Source organism: Perissodus microlepis, chromosome 3, assembly GCF_051167445.1.
Source record: "Perissodus microlepis isolate ML-2025 ecotype Zambia chromosome 3, ASM5116744v1, whole genome shotgun sequence".
Taxonomy (NCBI): domain Eukaryota; kingdom Metazoa; phylum Chordata; class Actinopteri; order Cichliformes; family Cichlidae; genus Perissodus; species Perissodus microlepis.
This window is the reverse complement of record NC_140463.1, coordinates 6,460,547-6,481,135: the sequence shown is the minus strand read 5'-3', so window position 1 is coordinate 6,481,135 and position 20,589 is coordinate 6,460,547. Positions and strand designations below refer to the sequence as shown.

The 20,589-nt window shown below is 42.5% G+C and overlaps 2 protein-coding genes and 1 long non-coding RNA gene across 3 annotated transcripts; 1 reads left to right on the top strand and 2 right to left on the bottom strand.

The window, feature by feature from the left end:
• Nucleotides 1-732: 732 nt before the first annotated feature.
• Nucleotides 733-2,521, top strand: LOC146389619 (lectin-like). Its single transcript, XM_084917745.1, has 4 exons — nucleotides 733-1,136; nucleotides 1,232-1,576; nucleotides 1,662-1,750; nucleotides 1,830-2,521. The coding sequence occupies exons 1-4, from the start codon at nucleotides 902-904 to the stop codon at nucleotides 1,953-1,955; spliced, it is 795 nt and encodes a 264-aa protein (XP_084773871.1). The 5' UTR covers nucleotides 733-901; the 3' UTR covers nucleotides 1,956-2,521.
• Nucleotides 2,522-4,500: 1,979 nt separating this feature from the next.
• On the bottom strand, nucleotides 4,501-20,381 carry LOC146389617 (scavenger receptor cysteine-rich type 1 protein M130-like). The gene is made up of 5 exons (XM_084919258.1): nucleotides 20,003-20,381; nucleotides 19,651-19,929; nucleotides 5,259-5,582; nucleotides 4,846-5,181; nucleotides 4,501-4,505 (listed from the first exon to the last, which is right to left on the bottom strand). Exons 1-5 carry the CDS (start codon nucleotides 20,379-20,381, stop codon nucleotides 4,501-4,503), a joined length of 1,323 nt encoding a protein of 440 aa, XP_084775384.1.
• On the bottom strand, nucleotides 7,837-9,595 carry LOC146389618 (uncharacterized). Its single transcript, XR_014799765.1, has 2 exons — nucleotides 9,300-9,595; nucleotides 7,837-8,405 (listed from the first exon to the last, which is right to left on the bottom strand). It is a non-coding gene; the product is annotated as an uncharacterized LOC146389618 (long non-coding RNA).
• Nucleotides 20,382-20,589: the final 208 nt, after the last annotated feature.

The window sequence follows — 20,589 nt, the reverse complement described above, 5'->3', positions numbered from 1 at the left end:
GTGTTTGACTGTTTTTCACCTGGGGACTCTGGGTGAAAAACCCTCAAGAGTAGGTACTCCCACTCTTTTAGTGGGAGACTTCAATGGTTGTGTGGGTAATCCGGGGCATGATTGGAAGGAATGGCTGACCTGATCTAAACCCAAGTGATGTAGTGTTACAACCACAATTTGAATCTGAATATCCGGGTGAAAAGGGAGTCTGAGCTGGTCAACTGATCAGGATGCACTCAAAGCAGCGAGAAGCCATTAAGCTGAAAACGGAGTGATAATATCAAGCTTAGTTAGCCTTTAGGTCTTTGGAGGCAGCTGATCCCGAGCAATATCTCCGGTGTGGGAAGAGTTTATTGAGGCCATAAAGAACCACTTTCAGATTTCCTCAAAACAATCTTACCTTCAACATATGTTACATATATTTAAACATAATTATATGTTTTTATTGTATAAGTCCCGCTAATGGATTAACCAGTAGGACTGTCTTTTTGGTGTTATTGTTGTCTCTGTTTAGCCTAAATAAGTTTGATGTTCAAAGGCGCACAGTGAGGTGAAATAAAAAGTACAGAAATCTGTGTAAGAAAGAATAAAAGTAAATAACATGAATAAATAAATGCATGTCTTTATCTGATGTATTAATACCATATGTCCCACCTTATACTTGCATCACATAGTAAATATTTGTAATTGTTATTTCTGTAAGTTTGTCTTTTTCAGCCCAAGAGCCCAGTTTCAACAATAATTAGTGATACTTTTTTCAGGAGGACTTTCCACTCTTCCTCCCCACTCCAGAGAATACCACTTTGTGAACCAGCTGAAGACCTGGACCGAAGCTCAGAGTTACTGCAGAGAACACTTCACTGACTTGGTCACCATCTACAACAGTGACATCAACCAACTGCTTTTCTCAATGTCACCAAACGTTGATGCCTATGCTTGGACAGGTCTCTATAATGATCGTTACAGCTGGAAGTGGTCCATGGAGGGAAAACTTTTTTATGTTGGCAGTACACGTGAATTTTTGATCTGGGCTAACGGCCAACCAGACTGTGTAAATGCAAAGGAATACTGTGTGGCTCTTCAGGGACAAACACAGATGGATGATAGACCCTGTGGAGCTTCTTACCCTTTCCTGTGTTACAATGGTAGGAAAAAGATTTGTTGCCCTAGTTGTCCTACAATTTTATGAGCTTCATAGTCTGTGTGTTTCAAAATTAATCCTTTTCTGAACCTTTCACAGCCAGCAGTACAAGTTACATCTTAGTGAATGAGAGCCGCTCCTGGTCAGCAGCTCAGTCGTACTGCAGGACATACCACACAGACCTGACCAGTATAAGAAGCAAAGAGGAGAAATCCAACATCACGCTCACTTTGAATGGATCAGGGGTTCAGTATGTGTGGATTGGCCTCTACAGGGATCCCTGGGCCTCCTGGTCTGACAACACAACCTCCACATTCACTAACTGGAAGCCTGCTGAGCCTAATAATCTGTATTTAGTTGAGTACTGTGTATCATTTCATTTAATCTCAGGGAAATGGTCTGATGGCATGTGTAGCAGCAGAGTCCGTTTTTTCTGTTTCACAGGTGAGGTCCAGAATGCAAACACTGTAAGATCCTGTCATCATGTAAAACACTAATGTTTGTGTTTTTATATGTGGTTCATTTTTAGCAGTGACAAAGCAAACAGTGGTGAAAATGAAGCTTCAGTCAGAGGCCGACATGCACAGCACAGAGATCCAGCAGCAGGTTTCACAGCAGGTCAGCAGTTCAGTCACACAAACTTGACACAAGTTCAAACTATGCTTCATGTTTTTCATCATCTGCACATTTTGTCCAGCTGTCAGGCCTCATGCTGTCAGAAGGACTGACAGACTTCAGGATTCGTTGGAGGAAAGTCCAGAGTTACCGTGACGACCAGTCAAAGAAGCAGGATGTGGACGGTGGCTGCAAAACTGAAGTCTGACTGGACTGAACCACTTCATGTGTGAAGTTAATAACATGCTGTGCTGAGCTGTCTCATCCTTTAAATCAGGGGTCCCCAATCCCAGTCCATGAGGGCTGGTGTCCCTGCAGGTTTTACATCTCACCCTGGGTCAGCACACCTGAATCACACGATTAGTTCGTTTCCAGGCCTCTGGAGAACTTCAAGACATGTTGAGGAGGTGATTTATCCATTTAAATCAGCTGTGATGGATGAAGGACACATCATCACATCGTGGACTGGGATTGGACTAGAAAAGTTGGAACAGCTGTAGGAACTAGTAGCACCAGCTTTCAAGGCTTGATCAACCTCCCTTGCAGTAGAACAACTTTAAATTGTTAACACAGTTTGTGTTCCCAAAAAAAAGCCTTTTTGTATAATTTTGTATAATTCTGAAATGTACATTATTTTTCAGTTTTGGGTAACCTTACCTTTGTTTTAACCACTGGCAGTTCACATCTGACCTTTGTACCATCTCAAACTATTCATTGCACTTGAATGACTTGGTATGCAATAAATAACTGGGAAAATTAAGGTGTTCTAAAACATTTGACCGGTATATTAATAATTTATTAAATAATAATTAATCTTATGATTTAATTTAAAACATTCTATATTTTTAATTATTTAATTAAACAATTAATGTAATAATTAAATAGTTATTTATTTTTAGTAATTATTAACACATTTAATAAATTATTTGATGATGGTTTGATGATGACCGAGCTTTGGCCTGATAGACAGTCTTTAAGTGGCTGTTTCTCAATACCAACCAGGCCTACATAGGTGTTTGGACATATGTGGACCAAAAGTGTACTTTATCGTTTCAAATACTCTGTGTCTGTCACCAGCTACGGTTTTAATATTATTTTAGAATTTAGTGGCTTATTCTTTCAATGTGTGCAAAAGTACTCCAATGATCATAGAGATGGCTGCCAGCTCACCACACAAGTGGTCAAGTTGTTATAGATCTTGCATAACTCTGGCTAATGTTCACCTGTCGGAGGTTGAACTCCAGACTCAATTTAGGTTATATCTATTGGATATTTAATCCTAGATGTTCATTTGTGTTATACTCATTTCAAACATGAATTTTGAATTAAACCAACATTGAAAACTTGTATAACTTGTATAAGGAGGAAAGAGAACATTTTGACCACGGCATGTTGTGCTGCTCATAGGTACTGAAGTCTGGTGTCAAGCCTGTTTCTAAAAAGATTCAGTTATCTTTATTTTAAACACACTTGTTAACAACTGTTAGTTTTGGAGTCTTTATGTGATATTTGCGATTATTGGAATAAAAATTGAAATCTGTTTGTGGTGTTTCTTTTCAATAATCAGTATGGCCTGTGTATACACACATAATCTTTATTAAAAGAGATTATACTTGTGAGAAACTATGAAACAGATTGTACAGACTTCTGGATGTTAAACTAATATTTTCATTGTGAATATTAATCATGAGGGTAAAAAGCAGTCCATCTGCTGTGTCATGTGTACCACGCAGAGAGATCAGCATGTTCAGGATACCTTTCCATTGGATGGATTAACTGACCCTAACAGGATGAACGTTCACACACAGCTGGTTATAAGCCTGTGCTTCTGCAGGAAATGATCCTTCTTACTCCCAACTAATCCAATGAAGTGAAAATCGACAGTACAAAGAACATAAAAATATACCATTCAAATGCAACGTGAGGATTTGGCCTCTACACTCCCTCACTACATTGAAGATTAGACTTAAAACTTTCCTTCTCCATCCTAATCCTAGGCTATAACAGGCCTAGATTGTTGTAGATTTCCCATGATGCATTGAGTTAGAATCTCATTTAATGCAGAATCATTACAGCTGAAGACTGTTTAAAACAAAAAAAAAGTTAAATCTCTGACTGAACTAACGGTTGCTAGTGTGTCAGCTGAAAATGTGTCTGACTGTGAGATGAGCTCATTGGAGCGCCTGTTCTTCTCCCTGAGATCCATCTTCTTCAGCCAGCCGTTCTTCAACAGCACCAACACCAAGGTTACAGTCCACCAGGCCAGAGTTTTACCATCTACCATGGAGCTGGCCACTGTTTATCTACAGAGACATGACAGCACAGAGATCCATCTTTAGCAACAATGACTTGCAATAATGGTTTTATCTGTGAGTTTATCAGACTCTCAGATAGTTATGTAGGAATTTTGGCGAACTGTTCTTTACATAATTGTTTGAGTTTGCTGAGGTTTGTGGGTTTCTTTATGCTATCACAATATTTCAGTCAACTTGAGGTCTGGAGTTACAGGACATCATGGATCACAGTGATCCTTACTTCTTACTTAGAAGTACATGTAAAAGTAAAAGTACTCAGTTACAATAAGGGTCTGAAATTCTCATCTGTCCAATTCAATCAGATCCAATTGAATTTTATTCATACAGCGGTAAATCAACAAACTCTAACATATTCAGTGAGCTGTAATGACACTTGGAGCAGCAGAATACAGCAGGTTACCCAGTCTGAACAAAAGATGGAACTCCAGAAAAGGAAACTCACCCTAAGAACAGGAAAACAGAGATATGAGGAGAACAGCAGGTGGTGAACAGACACTGAAAGCTAACTAATGAAACGGCTGGCCTTTAAAGTACACAAGGAGCTAATCAGAGAAGAAAACATTGAGAAGGGAAGGCCATCATTAGGGCAGGAGAGTATAAAGACAGGTGGAGCTCATTCAGACAACAGACAGAGCTTCAGAAGAAAAACAGCATTCATTTGATATGTGAAAATAATAAGAAGGAGAAACTAAAGAGTAACACTAAAATCCAGCTAAGATGCAAAAACAGAAGCTTTTATCAAAAAGCATATTTGCTGGACTCAAGTCTGTCTGCTCCACCCACCTCTAGCTATACAATTGATGAAGTCACAGATTGGCTTCCCTGAGCAGGTGAGCACCAGGACTGGAGGAAAAGCCCATGATGAACTGATAATGATTGCATGTTTTAAACACCCCATCGCAGAAAAATAAGTAAGTTCACAGTAAGGTCTGGGAGCCCACAGAGGTCTTTCTGAGGACTTCTCTTTTAAAGAAGCACGAGAGCCACAGTTCAGATGTTTGCAAATAGAAGCTGCTTGCTGCAGGGTCATGCGGAATGTATGCACTGGTCTCCACTCTCCTATTTTCACTTCCAGTGTACCTGCACAGCGACTGGCTCCATCCACTAACCTGATAGGCTCTGAACAGAAAGCAGAGAGTCATAAATAAAAAATGAAGTGAGTTTGAAGCAAATCAAAGCTGCAGCTGCTCTTCTACCTGAGCAGGTGAGTCCAACAGCTTTGCCTGGTGAGCAGCTGCTTCTAGTAGAGTTTGAGCTCCTACAGTCCAGGAGAGTAGACTCATGGCCTTCATACTGGAACTCTTTGCTCCACACTGGAGCCCCCACATCTCCATAGAGCGCCCCCTGGAGGGCTGAGGGAGGCCCGCAGCCAAGCTCCCTACAGACCACCTCTGCATCCTGCTGGTCAAAATCAGCTTCACACATGGAGGTCCAGCTCTGCTTGGACTGGTTAGACTGGTTGTAGTTGACCTCCAGTCTGCCTGAACACAGACTGGTCCCATTCAGCAGCCTCACAGAGTCTGAAGAGATCAGAGAAGATCAAATAGAGAGAGATCAGAGACAGCAGACACGAGAAGATGTCAGCAAACAACTTTTCACTGATTCAAACTTTCAAAGTGTGAAAATCAGAGTTCATCTAGTAAATCCAAACCAAACATGCACAAAGACAACAAAAAACAGCTTAAGAAGTTACAAAATATACAACTGAACTGTGACAAATGTGCACAAATATGAAGAAGAACCTAAAGACTGAAGAAAAAATCCAGCTAAAAGATACCATCAAACAGGTCTTTTACCTGGCTAAAGTCTTTGGGCGATTTTCAAGATGCCAACTCAGTTCACATCTATTTATACAGTGAAATCACAACAACAGTAACCTCGAGTTGCTTTGTGTTGTAAGGTAAAGACCCCACAATAATACAAAGCAAACAGAGAAAACCCCAACAATTATATCACCCCCAATTAGCAAGCACTCTGGTGACAGTGGGAAGGAAAAACACCCCTTTAACAGGAAGAAATGTAAAGCAGAACCAGGGAGGGGCAGCCAGAGATGTATAACGGTGTGTTCACACCGAACGCGATAGAGGCGGCCAGAGCGTCAGGTTTACATGTAAAGTCAATGGAAAGGCACGATGACCCGCGATTGCGGCTCCCGCGAAAATTCGGAAGCAGATTTGCGTCGCGAAAACGCCAAAACGCCTGAAACGCGCGTCAGTGTAGCGCGTTTCAGGCGTTTGACTCGCGAAAAAAAACACGCGTGTGAGTTTTTGTGTTGCATTTTGTGCATACGCGCGTTACGCGTCTACCGCTCGAGTTGGAAAAATCTGAACTCCAGCATCAAATCGCGCCGCGACAACCAATCAGGAGCCTGGTGACGTGGCTGTGACCTAGGTCAAAGGGGCAGTTCCAGCCAAAGCCCTTCATACTTCAATGGAGGGAAGGCTAATCAGCGCCGTAGCAAACAACCCGGAGCCGTACGACACCAGCTGCTTTCTGTACCGAGACAGGAATATAAAGGACCGAGCTTGGAGGAAGATATGTAAAAAGATCGGGCAACCTGGTAAGTTCATTCATTTCTCTTTTGAAAGTTTTCGCTGACCCGGGGAAGCCGCACAAAAGCTAGCAAGCCACCGCTATTTTCCCACTGACGTACAAATACCGTTCTGCTTTTATGCATGTTGTCATAAAGGAATATATTTTATTAATAAACAGCACACAGTGGTCCCGCTCATCCGTCACTGCTTCGCTTTTTCACTGATTTTCTTTTTCTTTTCTTTTTTTATTGCACCGTACAGCATTGCATTCTGCAGCCGGATTGACAAATCTCCTTCGTGTCGTGTCTCCTGCGCTTGCCAAATTTATCATGTTTGGTTTTGATAACCATCACGTCCAATAGAAAAAACAGCACAAAAATACCCATAACTATGAGCCTCATTCGGAAATAGACACCTGCGCCGCCAGGGAAAAAGGCGCACGAAAGTGGCAGGCACATGAAGACAAACCGCGGAATAATAATACTTTTACGTTTTGCAATCTACAAAGGTTTGCACTTTGAGAATCAATTGTGAGAACTGTGACCAATGTTCATGTGTGTGGGGAAAACAGTGTATAAGGTGCGTGACCAGGGGCTAGTTATTCTGAGAACCCCTGCTGCAATAAATGAGGGACCACTGTATATACTTTCTCTGATTATATTCAACATGTTAACATTTAATACTGTATTGATAGAGCCAACTGATTCTGCAGCAGAGCATCCCCAGTCCCTGAGCTCCTGCTGCTGCACCCACAGGTATGTACAGCAAGCACTGATACCTTTTTACTCGGTGGGATTGCCTTGTGATCACCTTTACTAAATATCTACAACCAATCTGATTAGATCCTGTTTTTGTTTTTTGTTTTTTTCAATGTTGAAATTAAAATCTAGTAGCAGCCTTCTCATTTCTTTGTGTTTTGTGCTGTTTTACAGGCTCACAGAGGAGGACAGCTCCGAGGCAGATGAGGGACGGGTCCCAGGACGGTCCATCGGTGCTGGAGCTGGCCATCCTGGAGTCCCTGAAGAGGCCACGCCAGTCTCCAATGGAGCATTTCCTCCTCAGCCTTGTTCCTGCTCTGGAGAGCAGCTGGTCCTTTTTATTCCTGTCTCTCTGTAAATACTTATATTTTATATATTTATGTTTAATGTTTTTCTGTTTGAGAATTTTAATATTATTTCAAATTAATTTTTATAATGACTAATGTCTCAGTTCTACTACACAGCAAACGTTGGCACACGACTTGACACATGTAGAATTTATTTCATATTATACTAATGACAAAATATACTAATACAGTGGGATGCAAAAGTTTGGGCAACCTTGTTAATAGACATTATTTTCCTGTATAATTCGTTGGTTGTTACAATAACAAAATGTCAGTTAAATATCATACAGGAGACACACACAGTGATATTTGAGAAGTGAAAAGAAGTTTACTGGATTTACAAAAAGTGTGCAATAATTGTTTAAACAAAATCAAGCAGGTGCATAAATTTGGGCACCACAAAAAAAGAAATGAAATAAATATTTAGTGTATATCAATGTGTGTGTCTCCTATATGATATATGGGGTGCCTTTGTCTGGACATGCTTCCCATCCAGAGCTCCACAGCAGAGAGGAAAGTTCCAGCGCTCCTGGAATCCCTCTGTGATGGACCGCCAGTCTTCAGTTGAAGGCACAGCCATGGAGTCGTCCACTAGACAGTCCCAGATGGCCGTCGCTACCTGGGGGGTGATCTGGCTCACCGTGGACACACTGACTCTGAAACTGAACGCGATGGTCCTGAAGGAGTCCCCGGTGACAAGGAACCTTGACAAAATTGTTCAAAATTAGTATTATGTGTACTGCAGTTACAAAATACATTATTCAAATTCCAAAATACTTTTGTGATGTCAGATTTAAATCACAAAACTTAAATCTTACATAAAACATTTTGTAATTATAAGGATAATTACAAAATGTATATTAGATAATATCTAAAACAGTTGTGTTTTGTTTTAACTTTAACATATCATAATTTGATTGGTAGCAACTTTTGCCACTACAGTGTGCCAATCACTCATAATTCCTAAACATGTCAATCAGGTAGGAATGAAGTAAGACATTAATAGAAATAAAGAGTTGTATGTTGACATGTAGCCCTTTCCTTGCTTAAATCATTAATATTTTTGAAAAATTAATCTGTGATATGACATAGCTTATCAAGATAGAACCATGTAACTAAAGATGAACCAAACTGTTCACAGTTTTATCTAACTCTGTTTTAATAAAGGCTGGTGACCCCTGTTCTAGAGTCTGACAGCTGCAGGGATTACATACAAATATTCAACTATCCCAGAATTGAACCAGGTCTAAATAAAAAGGAGTGAGTATCACTACAAAGGTTAACTCAGTGGTCCTAATGCTACAGTTTGATATCAGCAAACACAGAGCGCATACATTGATATGACACCACAGCCATGTTATCATTGCTAACACTGATAACAGCATAAATCGAATTAAATCGGGACTTGATGAGACCTTCTGAGTATCACTAGAAATATTATAAACAGTCGTCTCCGTACCACAGTTTGCTATCAGTAAACACCGAGAGCATTCACTGTTAGCATAGCACATCCATGTTAGCAGTGTATAAATGGATGGTTTAGCATATATTAGCACAGGTATCAATAAAGGACTACCGTATTAAATACTTTTACTAACCTCAGGCAGATGGACAGGTGGGATTGACTGTAATTGGTGTGTAGGCGGGCGATGCTGGGACCGACGAGGGAAAGCAAGTCCTCAAACTGGCCGAGTGATATCGCTGGAATCGGCTGTCATCCAGGCGCAGCTCCTGGAGCAAATGGTGAAACTCACCAAACTGCTCACGCCTCTGGAGGACCTGATGGACCCAGGTACGGCGAGGACGTCTTTTACGCCGCTGCTCTGCTCTCCACAGTACATAGAGAAGGGAGACTCTCTCTTCAAGCGCTAGCTCGACAGCTGCCATCTTGCAAAGATACTGGTCTGGCACAACTTCCTCCCACATTCCTCCCACATTTCCGGTTCACGCTATGGATTTTTCTTGGACACGCGTTGAGGCGCGAATGTGCATGCGTCAAATTAGGGGCGTTTGGGGCGTTTTGTTCGCGTCCATCGCGTTCGGTGTGAACACACCGTAAAAGTGTGTGTGTGTGTGTGTGTGTGTGCTCGTACTTGCCTGTGTATGTTGACTACAAGACAAAAATAACCTGCTGCTCTGTGTAATTCTCCAAAACTTTGTAATCAAATTACTGTACATATTATAATGTTTCACATTTATCACAGGTGTGATGCTTAGGGAATAATATTTATGTCACAACAGATGCACGAGCAAAAAAAGAATCCAAGCAAATATTTTCATTTCAAGTAGGAATCAAATTCCTATTCTAAATCTCATACTTGCTAAAAATGCTGAAAATATCCTCCACATGGCACTGTGAATGTAAACAGTTATTTTGAGTGTTTTTGAGTGTTTTTGATGAAACTAAGGTAGGTAGGTATACTTTTTTGACATCTAATTGTGTTTGAGGACTTACTGAAACAACATTTTTGACTTGATGTTAGCCTTAATGTTATTAAATTGTATTATTTTCCATCAAATCAAGCCAATGGGCCTGATTTGTTCATCCATTGTTGTTAATGAATCACATTAAATGTTAGCAGAGAAGGCGTTAATATTAGTAAATTTGGTAAAAATAAAGATTAAACTTGTAGAAATCATAATTATCACAACTAATTATTTAACTATTTACTAAATGACAGTAGCTGGTAAATCAATATTACTAAGTTGCCAAAATTATAATTTTATGTTCTACATTTTCAGACAGATGCTAAACAATTCTGTGGCTTAAGACCGCATGTTCCTGTGGCCGGTTCGTGAATGGTGGCCTCTGATACCATCCACTTTCAAGCACAGTGTGTTTGAGGTTTGGTCTGATATAAATTCCCAAGGGCTGGCACTCTCTACCAATATATTTCCAACAAACCAGATAAGTGGGCCTTTACATTATTCTGCCAAGCAAGTTCATCTGTCATCATCCACGGCTAGCTGGTGTATCAAGGGGGATCCACATCCTTCAATGCTGCCCTTAGGAAATAGGAACAGAAGTTACCTCCAGGAGCCAAAGTTATGAGAACACTATGCAAAACCATAAAAGAACTGCAGTTCTTCATAAGTTTCAGCTTTGTCCAGAACTTACACACTTTCAGGTGCATTGGTACTGTACAACCAAACCGCACTGGTGGAGCTCCCTTGATAGCAGACAAAGATCTTATAAAGACGGGCCATGGAGCTTGTGATTATAGGTCTGCTGAAGGTCTTGACTGCAGTAAAATGGTTTGACAACAAATGTGTCTACCTTCTGAGCAATGCCTGTGGGATGATGCCTCTTTCAGCTGCAAACGGTGAGGCAAAGAGACAACGCAAAGATCGCTGTTTCATGCCCATCACTCATCCCTGCAAATGCTGAGCATATGGGAGGAATTGAGCTTTCTGACATGCTCTGACATCTGTAAGACCCTGGCCAAGTTAAAGAGATAACATATTTTGCTGTTTGGATACATCCTTGACTTGAATTCCTGGCTGGTCTACAAGAAGGACTGTGCTCTAATGAACCAGAAACTGATGGGTCTCAAAAGATTCTGCCTGGCTGTGGCTCACAGTCTGAATCAGAATGAGAATACTTTATCAGGAGGGAATAAGCGTCGAAGGCGTTTGGAAGGGGAGGGGGGATGAGTGTATATCTGTATGTGTATATGTGTGTGCGTGTGTGTGTGTATGTCCAGAGTTCAGCTGAGACAGTGTCCTAAGTAAGACAGGCTAAGTAAACAGTCTTCCAGCCAACCCAGATGGCCTTGCGTAGGATAGGAAGAAACAGTCAATACACAGTCTGTTTTCAGGGTGTTGTTGTTCAGCTCCAGCCTTGAGACCACAGCTGGCACTGAAGTGGTAGCCGCATGAAATGATGGTGGTTTTTACTTTAGTGCGAACAACTCATGTGAATTTCAAAGCTGTTCTAACAGTCTCCAACGGGAGATTGAGAGACACTGGTCTCTCAATCTCCCGTTGGAGAGCCGTGAGCTTCTCCATGACGTTATCAAACTTGCACTCCATGATGTTATCAGTCTTGCTCTCAAAGAGCAGTTTCTGAGAACTCGCAACCGCTGTGAGCTTCTCCAAGATGTTATCCAATTTTCGCTCAGCGGTCTTATTCTGAGTGTTCACGGCAGCCTCAAGCTTCTCCAAGATCTCATCCATGCTGCGTTCAATGAGCTTATTTTGAGCACTCACAACTCGTCCCATAGTTTCAATTACAGTGGGCAGTCTTGTGGGGTTTTGAACAGCCGATTCAGCTTTCTTTAATCTTTGATAAGCCAGGGCCAAGCCAGCTCCGATCAGCAAGAACCCTGTTATCATGGTTACGAACAGGTAGATGTCTTCAATGTCCTCAATCGACAGTGCTGCCAGGCACACGACCCTCCACTTATGCCATCTGTCCATCGTGTATCCGGCAGGGAAAGTAGCTCCATGACACTCAGGCTCACCCGAGCCCAGGCTTCTCATTGAGAAGAAGATGTCAATTGCAGTCAGGGACCAGTTGATCAAATCCACAATTCCTCTTTTAGGTTTTAGAAAACAGACTGTGAGAGAGTGTTCCATGGAAAGAGTAAAAAAATAGACGAGACTAGACAAGGACACAAGAAGCTAAGCAGGGAAGAAAAGGGAAGAGAGAGTAGAAAAGTGTGACCGCCTTCACCAAGAGCCAAAAGGAAATAACCAAGTCAACAAGCCAGTATCTAGAGTTGGACAACCAAATTTCAGCTCTTCACCACAGAAGGAGTGCTACACCCCAAGACCCTAGCAGCTCAAGCCACAAGCAGATGTGTTTGATTTGCAACATTTTTGTTGTTGACCCAAAGCCACAGCTGAATCAGAGGACAAGTTTCTGAGAGTTAACAGCTTGTGTGATAGGCGGCTCACGGGATGACAGCTTCAAGCACAGCCTAATAGTGGTCGTAGTAAGTAAGTCTCAGTTTCAACTGTGACGAGAAGACTTTGAGCAGCAGGTTTGACAGGCTGAGTTGCAGCAAGAATGCCACTGCCTGGACATCAAAATAAGACAAAGAGGCACGCCTCGGGCCATAAAAGAGCACTTCTGAACACTAGAAGAAAGTATTATGAACTTATTAATCAAAACTGGAAATCTGAGGTTCATCATGCAGGTTCTTTGTATGCCATTGCGTAGGCGAAAGGATGGTTCCACACTGTGTGGCATCAACTGTTAAACGTGGGGGAGGAAGTGTGATGTTTTGCTGCATCCTGAATTGGTGACTTGTACAGAATGAGACCCACCCAGAACAAAAACGGCTAACACAGAATTCTGCAGTACCACCCAGTACGATCTTGTATGTGTCTGGTGGGTCAGGGGTTCATCCTACAGTAAGATAATAACCCAAAACAAGCTATGCCATAAGTACCTCAGGAAAAAAGAACGAGATGGAAAGCTTAAAAACATGATCAGTGGTCTGCACAGTCTCCAGACTTAAACCCCATCAAGCTGGTTTGGCATGAACTGGAAAGAAGAGGGAAACCAAAGCAACCTACAAGTGCCACACATTTCTGGGAACTATTGCAACAGATATGGGAAGAACTTTCTGTAGAATATTTTATTTCTATTGTAGAAAGAATGCCATGGGTATGTTTAGCTGTTATATCTGCCAAAGGTGATGACTTTGATGAGTCAGAATCTTAGAATACATTTTGGTCTATAAATTGATTCCATGATTTTGTTTTTTAACTACAATTGCTTAAGGTGGCTTTGCCTGACGAAAGAATAGATCTTTCTGAAGTTATAGTTTAAATTGAATTTAAACTATAATTTGCTATTTGTAGTTATCAGTTTATACCTATAAAGGTACCTCCTAAATTGGCCTAGCATTCTAAATTTTCTTTAAGTAGTTTTCTGTTACCAGTTTGTAGTAATCAGGTCTAACTGGTATTTACATTGTGTTCATTTTTGCATTCAGATTCTGCTATTGATTTTGTTATCATTTGTGATCAGTTAACAGCTATAGAGTTAACTGTCAATTATTTTTGGTTTTAAGTTCCCTTTGAGCTGATTTCTCATATCAGTAAACAGATATAGAATTAGCAGGTATTTGTATATATTGTCACTACATGAAGTCTGTGTTTTGGGGAAAAGAAAAAGCATTGCTCTCCTGACAGCCCTAAACAAAACAACAGAACGGGCGGAGGGGGTCCAGGATGGAAGGACAGAAACAAAACAAAAGAAAAGGAGTATGAGTCCAGAAACACATGAAAACAGTCCAAAACAAGTCCAGAGCAAATCAGGAGGTCGACCCGGAGGTGGACAGCACATAAACTCAATCCACAACAGTTCAGGGGGCCGGCTGTGCGAACAGCAGCGACGCAGGTGAAACAAATCAGGAGGCCGACCATGCCGAAGGCAGTGGTGGCGACAGAGCAGGTCCGGAGGCCAGCCGCGAAAGCAGTGGCTGCGACAAACTTCTTCAGAGGGCTGCCCTCAGTGGCGATGACGTCCACCTAGAGGCCTGGAATGTCATGGTCCCTGTGCCTCACCAGCTGATCCCGTATTAGGCAACATTTGTTTTTGTTGTTTTGCTCTTTCTCTCCCTCCCCCTCTCTCTCTCTCTCCTGCTGGGGCAGTGGTCAATACAGGCTCCCGCCCCTGGCCCACGCACCTGCCATCTCCACACCTGCTGCCTATCTTCGTAATCCTGAGCCCTAATTAAGATGGCAGCACTGTGCTACTTTGAGCTATCAGCGTCAGTTGCTCAGTAGTTTGAAGAATTCGAATTTGAGTCTGAATCTGTGAGTTATGTCCGTCAGTTAATCTGTAACTGAAGTTTTTTTGTGCAGATCTTTCCCTGCCTGCCTATGATCCTGTGAACGAGTGCGTGGATGTGTGTGACCCAGTTACGGAGTGAGGAGAGTGATTTGGAGACCTTTTGGAACGTGTTTGATCCCCTTCCTTTCACTCACAGACCCTGAGCTCTGGACCCCCCTTTCCCCCTCCAGCACATTCTATATATTACCACCTGGTGTAGTTTGTGTAAATAAATTAACTGTCTTCTCCACAAGGATAATAATCGTGACATAGAAAGTGGCCGGCGAAGGCGAGGTGGTACAGGCCGAGCTGGATCGGATGGCGGTGTAGCACCGCAGGACCAGACGAGGCAGGACCAGACGAGGCAGGACCAGAAGCATGGAAGTTGCTGGTGTTGGAGCAGATGGTGGCTGAACAGACTGCCCAGAGCTGTCAGCAGACACGAAGATGTGCTGGCTGGGTCCTCCAGGACCCCAGTTAATGAGGCGTGATGCTGGGAGGGCTCCTCAGAACCCCAAGCTTTTGTGGCATGATACTTGACGGGCTCCTGGGGCCCTCCAGCTGACAAGGCATGAGGCTGGACAGGCTCCTTGGGCCCTCCAGCTGATGAGACATGAGGCTGGCTGGGTTGTCCTGAACCCCCAGCTGACAAGGCAGGATGCTGGACAGGCTCTTCGGACCCTCCAGCTAACGAGACAGGATGCCGGCTGGGTTCTCTTGAACCCCCAGCTAGAACAGAAGACAGCTGGATGGGCCCCTCGGACCCTCCAGCGGAGGTTGGCGGCTAACCGAGACCCCCGGACCCTCCAGCAGAGGCAGGGCCAGCTTTTGAAAACCAGCAGATGTTTTAATGAAGTGTGTTCCCTGCTTGAGATAAGAAGTAGAAGATTGTGGCTGAACTGATGAGTGGACTGACAGCTGAACTAAAGGCGACTGAGCAGGCAACTGAGGTGCAGGCCGTGCTAAAGGCTGAGCTAGCATCAACACAGGAGACTGAGCTATAGGTAGAGGGGACACTGGAGACTGAACTAAGGGCAGCAGAGCGGCTGACTGAACAGAGGGCAGCAGAGCGGCTGACTGAAGAGAGGACAGCAGAGCAGCTGCCTGAACTGAGGTTAGCTGAGCGGCTGACTGAACTGTGAGCAGCTGAGCGGCTGCAGTCTCAGGAACACCAGTCTCTTTAACAGGGGTTGTGGGTGAGCCAAGGAAAACACCATTTCCCTCACTTGCTGCACAGAAAATAAATCCAGAAGAAATAGTCCTAGTGTCAGAGTCAGTGTTCCTCTCACTCACCAAAGCCAGTTGTTTAGATGTCCCAACATCCATATGATGCTCACGCCGCTGGCGCGAGCATCATTTCCTCCTCACAGATGACTCCAAATGGCCGGGTAACGCCACATCCGGCGGTTTGGATGGAACATCCTCTGTCAAGCCGAGCAGACGAGCGGTAGTGGCGAAGGGATGAAGCTCATGGAGGAGGAAATCCTGTGCGAGCAGGTGCAGTGAGTCCAGTAGCCAGGATTGACTGGAAATAAGTTGCTGTAGTCTGGCTTCCACAGTGCAGAGAAATCCCTGTCCTTCATGTTCGAGCCACAGGTTAATCAACCTCGAAGCAGCCAACAGCCAACATTCGGAAGAAGCCCCTTTCCACTGCTTATATCTGCGATCTCATTCTTTTGGTCACTACCAAATTTTCATTTGTATTGTTCTATTTTATAAATGAATCAAATCAATAGGAGAGTTACAACAGAAGAGTTGACCTGTGCCTCACATCAGTTTTGAGGATTTCTTAACTTTTTGAAAGTGCATTTTGCAAGTTTATCTACAGCTGTTTCTCCTGTGCACTAGTGCATGGACTGATATATAAATGTCTGGAAAAACTCTTAAAGACTTCTAGGGCATGTTTTTGAAGCACTCCCGTCCAGTCATGTATGTGCAGTTTCATGTGTTGGCTGCAGACTGAGCAACGTTTTGTTGGCAGGTTTTAATGTCTGTCTTTTGGCCAAAGTTCTAATTGCCAGATTCGGATCCACTCTTCCTTTCCTGATTCTCATTATGAGTTTTTCATTTTTTACTTATTAAGTCATAGAAACTATGTGATACTGTCCAACAGAATAACAGAACAGGATTGCAGAACTTCAGAACTTACCCTAGAATCTTTTGGTTTAAAATATTTTAATTAATGTCCCTGGATATTAAATAATCCAGGGACTATTGTCAGTATTTCCACTGCTGCACTGCAAACAATAACTGTTAATAATTATTTCAGCCAACTTTAATTGTTACCAAATACAGTTTAAACGAGCGTTTCTGCCACTGTGTAACTCGGTTTAACAGTAACCTGAAGGATCCATCCATTAGGACCCCATCCTGGTTTGGGCTCTGCCTCCAGACAGTTAACAATATCTTTACACTCACAAGAAGGGTTTCTCTCTAAGTGGAGACAGCTACTCACTAGAGTGTAAAACTGTACCAGCACATTCAAAGCAGACGCTCACGTGTTAACGATGGCTTCTTTGTGTGTGCAGCGGAGTTCTGCGCACATGAGTTGTTGAATTTAAGTGCAAGGAAGTTGATTGTGCCTGTGATTATTTTCTTGCACATTTGTTGTGACATAAATATCATTCTATAGACCTCTGCATTATATTAGAGCTCACTGTATAACTAAGTTCTAATAATATCTGTTGGTCCTTAAACACTAATTTTAAAGTAAGCATGGTGTCAACAAACTCCATCACCTGCACACAGTCTGTGCTCATAAGTGCAGTTATTTATCACAGCACTTTCTAAAAGACTTCCACATCGGATACACCTTTTTCTTCATCACCTCCAGGCGCATTTATGGAAATGGAAAATCCTTTGTGAATTTTGAAAGGAAACAATTTCCATGTCAAAGAAGAAAAGAGGACATGAGGAAGGCCCAACAGTGTCTTTCTGAGAATCTTTAGAAAAATGGACCGGAAGAAGGAGCTGCTGATCATCTTCTATAGCTGATCCATTGAAAGTATGCTGACAACTGCATCTGTGTGTGGTTCTCTAGCTCAGGGGTGTCAAACTCAAGGCACACTTTAGGTTGCGGGACAAACAAGATAAACATTTATTGAACACACTAAAACAATGTTTTTTAAACACAAATATGAATAAAAACAGACAGGAATATTATTCCAGAATAAATAAACTATAACTTTAAATATTCTGCTCTCCATAAAAATATATCCTGTCAAAATTATGCAAGTTAGAAATATGAACATGCTGCCAAAACCATCAGAAAAAATAAATGAAAGCATATACAAGGTTCAGGCCGCATGTAGACGGAGCAAAGTCCGCTGTCTTGGTTCAACATTACTTGGCAACAGAGAAAGTGAGGCAGGTTGTACTGGTGCATTTGTGACATCTTCACTTGAAATGCCTTCACCGCATCATACATGCGATGTCCATGAACTGACAGATTTCCTTGCTGAGCTCAAAAACTCTATTGAGAACTTTTCCCCAACTCAGCCAACGGACCTCTGTATGATAAGGAATGTCGGCAAACTCTGAATCTATTTCCCACATAAAAGACTGAAATTGACGGTGATTTAAACTTTTAGCTCAGATAAAATTTACGGTTTGCATTACGGTGATCATTACATGCTCCATTTTTAGGACTTTACCACACAGCCTTTCCTGGTGTGTGATGCAGTGATATGCTGATAATTCACCGGTACAGTTCTCCTCCTGCATCTTTACTAGATCCTACATCGTGCACAACACCAGCGCTCCATCTGTTGTCCCAGGGCAGTTTCATATCGGTTACACTTTGAAATAGGTTTTCAAAAATGTCTTTTCCTGTCGTTGTCCTGTGCATCGATTTAATGTTCAATATTTCCTCTCCACGGATGAAGATGGCCAGCTGTGCAATGTCCATCATGTCTATACTTTCATCCACAACAAGAGAGTATGCAATAAAGTTTTTGCTTCTTTCACACAAGTGTGTTCTTAAATCAGTGGCCATCTCACAAACCCGATCAGCAATCGTATTTCTGCTCAGGCTCACAGTTGCCAAAATCTGCGTTTTGTCTGGACAAAAGACGTCGCACACCTTCATCATGCAGCTCTTCAGAGTGGTACCGGGCTGATTTGGCTTTCTCCTCTGCTACAATAAAACTTGCTTTCACAACAGCTTCACCTTGTGATTTTGCTCTGGTGAAAATCATCTGCTGAAATGTCAGATTCTTCTTTAGCTTTTCTACCTTCTGTAGTTTCTGCATTTCGGTTTTTCAGCTTATGTTTTGACTCGTAGTGCCGTCTTAAATTAAATTCCTTAATTACAGCCACATTAGCTCCACTAATAAGATACGGGTTTAACAGCAATGTCTGTAAACATATATTCAGCCTCCCTCCGCCGGTGCTGAAAGGCTCTGTTTTCAGAATCAACTTTTCTCTTCGCCATTGTGAGGTGCTAGCTAACAGGTTTGACTTGATTGATGCGGGAATGTTCCCAGTTAGCGTAGTGTCCAGCAAGGAGGCTGCAGCGCTGCATTATGGAATCTGTAGTTTGTGTGTTATTAGTGCCTCATATCGCCGGGCCATGCATAACAATAATACCATATAAAATGATCTCGCAGGCCGGATATAAATGTACACCGGGCCGGATGTGGCCAGTGGGCCTTGACTTTGACACATGTGCTCTAGCTACACAAAAAAAGACACTTCAAAGGGGAAAAAAAATCATTGGACAACTTTTACAACAGGGCAATAGCCCTAATCAGTGCTATCAGCTGATCGGACTGGCTACCTCCCTGGACTATTTGGGGGGCTAACAACAACAACAACAACAGTAATAATAATAATAATAATAATAATAATAATAATAATAATAATAATAATAATAACAATGTGCAATAAAACATAAACTCATTCTTTGTATTTAATAAGCTAAGATGCTGTCATGCACTCAATCTTTTTATTTCTTTTTATTTATTAAGTTACTGTGTTGTTGTCTTGTTGTGTTTTGTTGTGCTGTGCATAGTGCCAACGTGGGACCAGTTTCCATTGTACTATTGTCCTAGGTATAACTGTGCAATGGCAATAGAGTCATCTCTCATAAGTCAGCATGATGAAAAACACTGTCTACTCTACCCACCTACTTATGTGACAAATGATGTCAATGACATGGTTACCTGAGCATGTGAGATCTAAAGTGTAGTCAGAGATAGCTGAACTTGCAAACTCCGTCAGAGGGGATCCATTCCCAACAACGCCCAATGGTATCCTCCACACAGGTGTGTATGAGGACTGCCTATGTTTTATAGCAAGAGCAGAGCAACAGTCCAGCTGTTCACAGGCAACAGCTGCTTCCTTCAGGGCCCAATGAAGTCCCTCCACTGGTCTCCATTCTCCTATTTTCACTTCCAGTATACCTGCACAACGACTGGCTCCTCCCACTAACCTGATAGGCTCTGAACAGAAAGCAGAGAGTCATGAGTAAAAAAATGAAGTGAGTTTGAAGCAAAGCTGCAGCTGCTCTTCTACCTGAGCAGGTGAGTCCAACAGTTTTGCCAGGTGAGCAGCTGTTTCTAGTAGAGTTTGAGCTCCTACAGTCCAGGAGAGTAGACTCATGGCCTTCACACTGGAACTCTTTGCTCCACACTGGAGCCCCCACATCTCCATAGAGGGCCCCCTGGAGAGCTGAGGGAGGCCCGCAGCCAAGCTCCCTACAGACCACCTCTGCATCCTGCTGGTCAAAATCAGCTTCACACACGGAGTTCCAGCTCTGCTTGAACTGGTTAGACTGGTTGTAGTTGACCTCCAGTCTGCCTGAACACAGACTGGTCCCATTCAGCAGCCTCACAGAGTCTGAAGAGATCAGAGAAGATCCAACAGAGAGAGAGAGATCAGAGACAGCAGACATGAAAAGAAGATTTTAGCAAACAACTTTTCACTTATTCTACTGATTCTACTCAGCACAACTCCAACATCAGATCATCATTAACATCAAAACACACACATGTTACTAACACACACAGTTCATACTGATATATGTCATCAAATGCAGACTAGTGATGGGAAATTCGATTCTTTTTACTGAATCGAGTTTTAATGAGTCACTCACCAAAGTG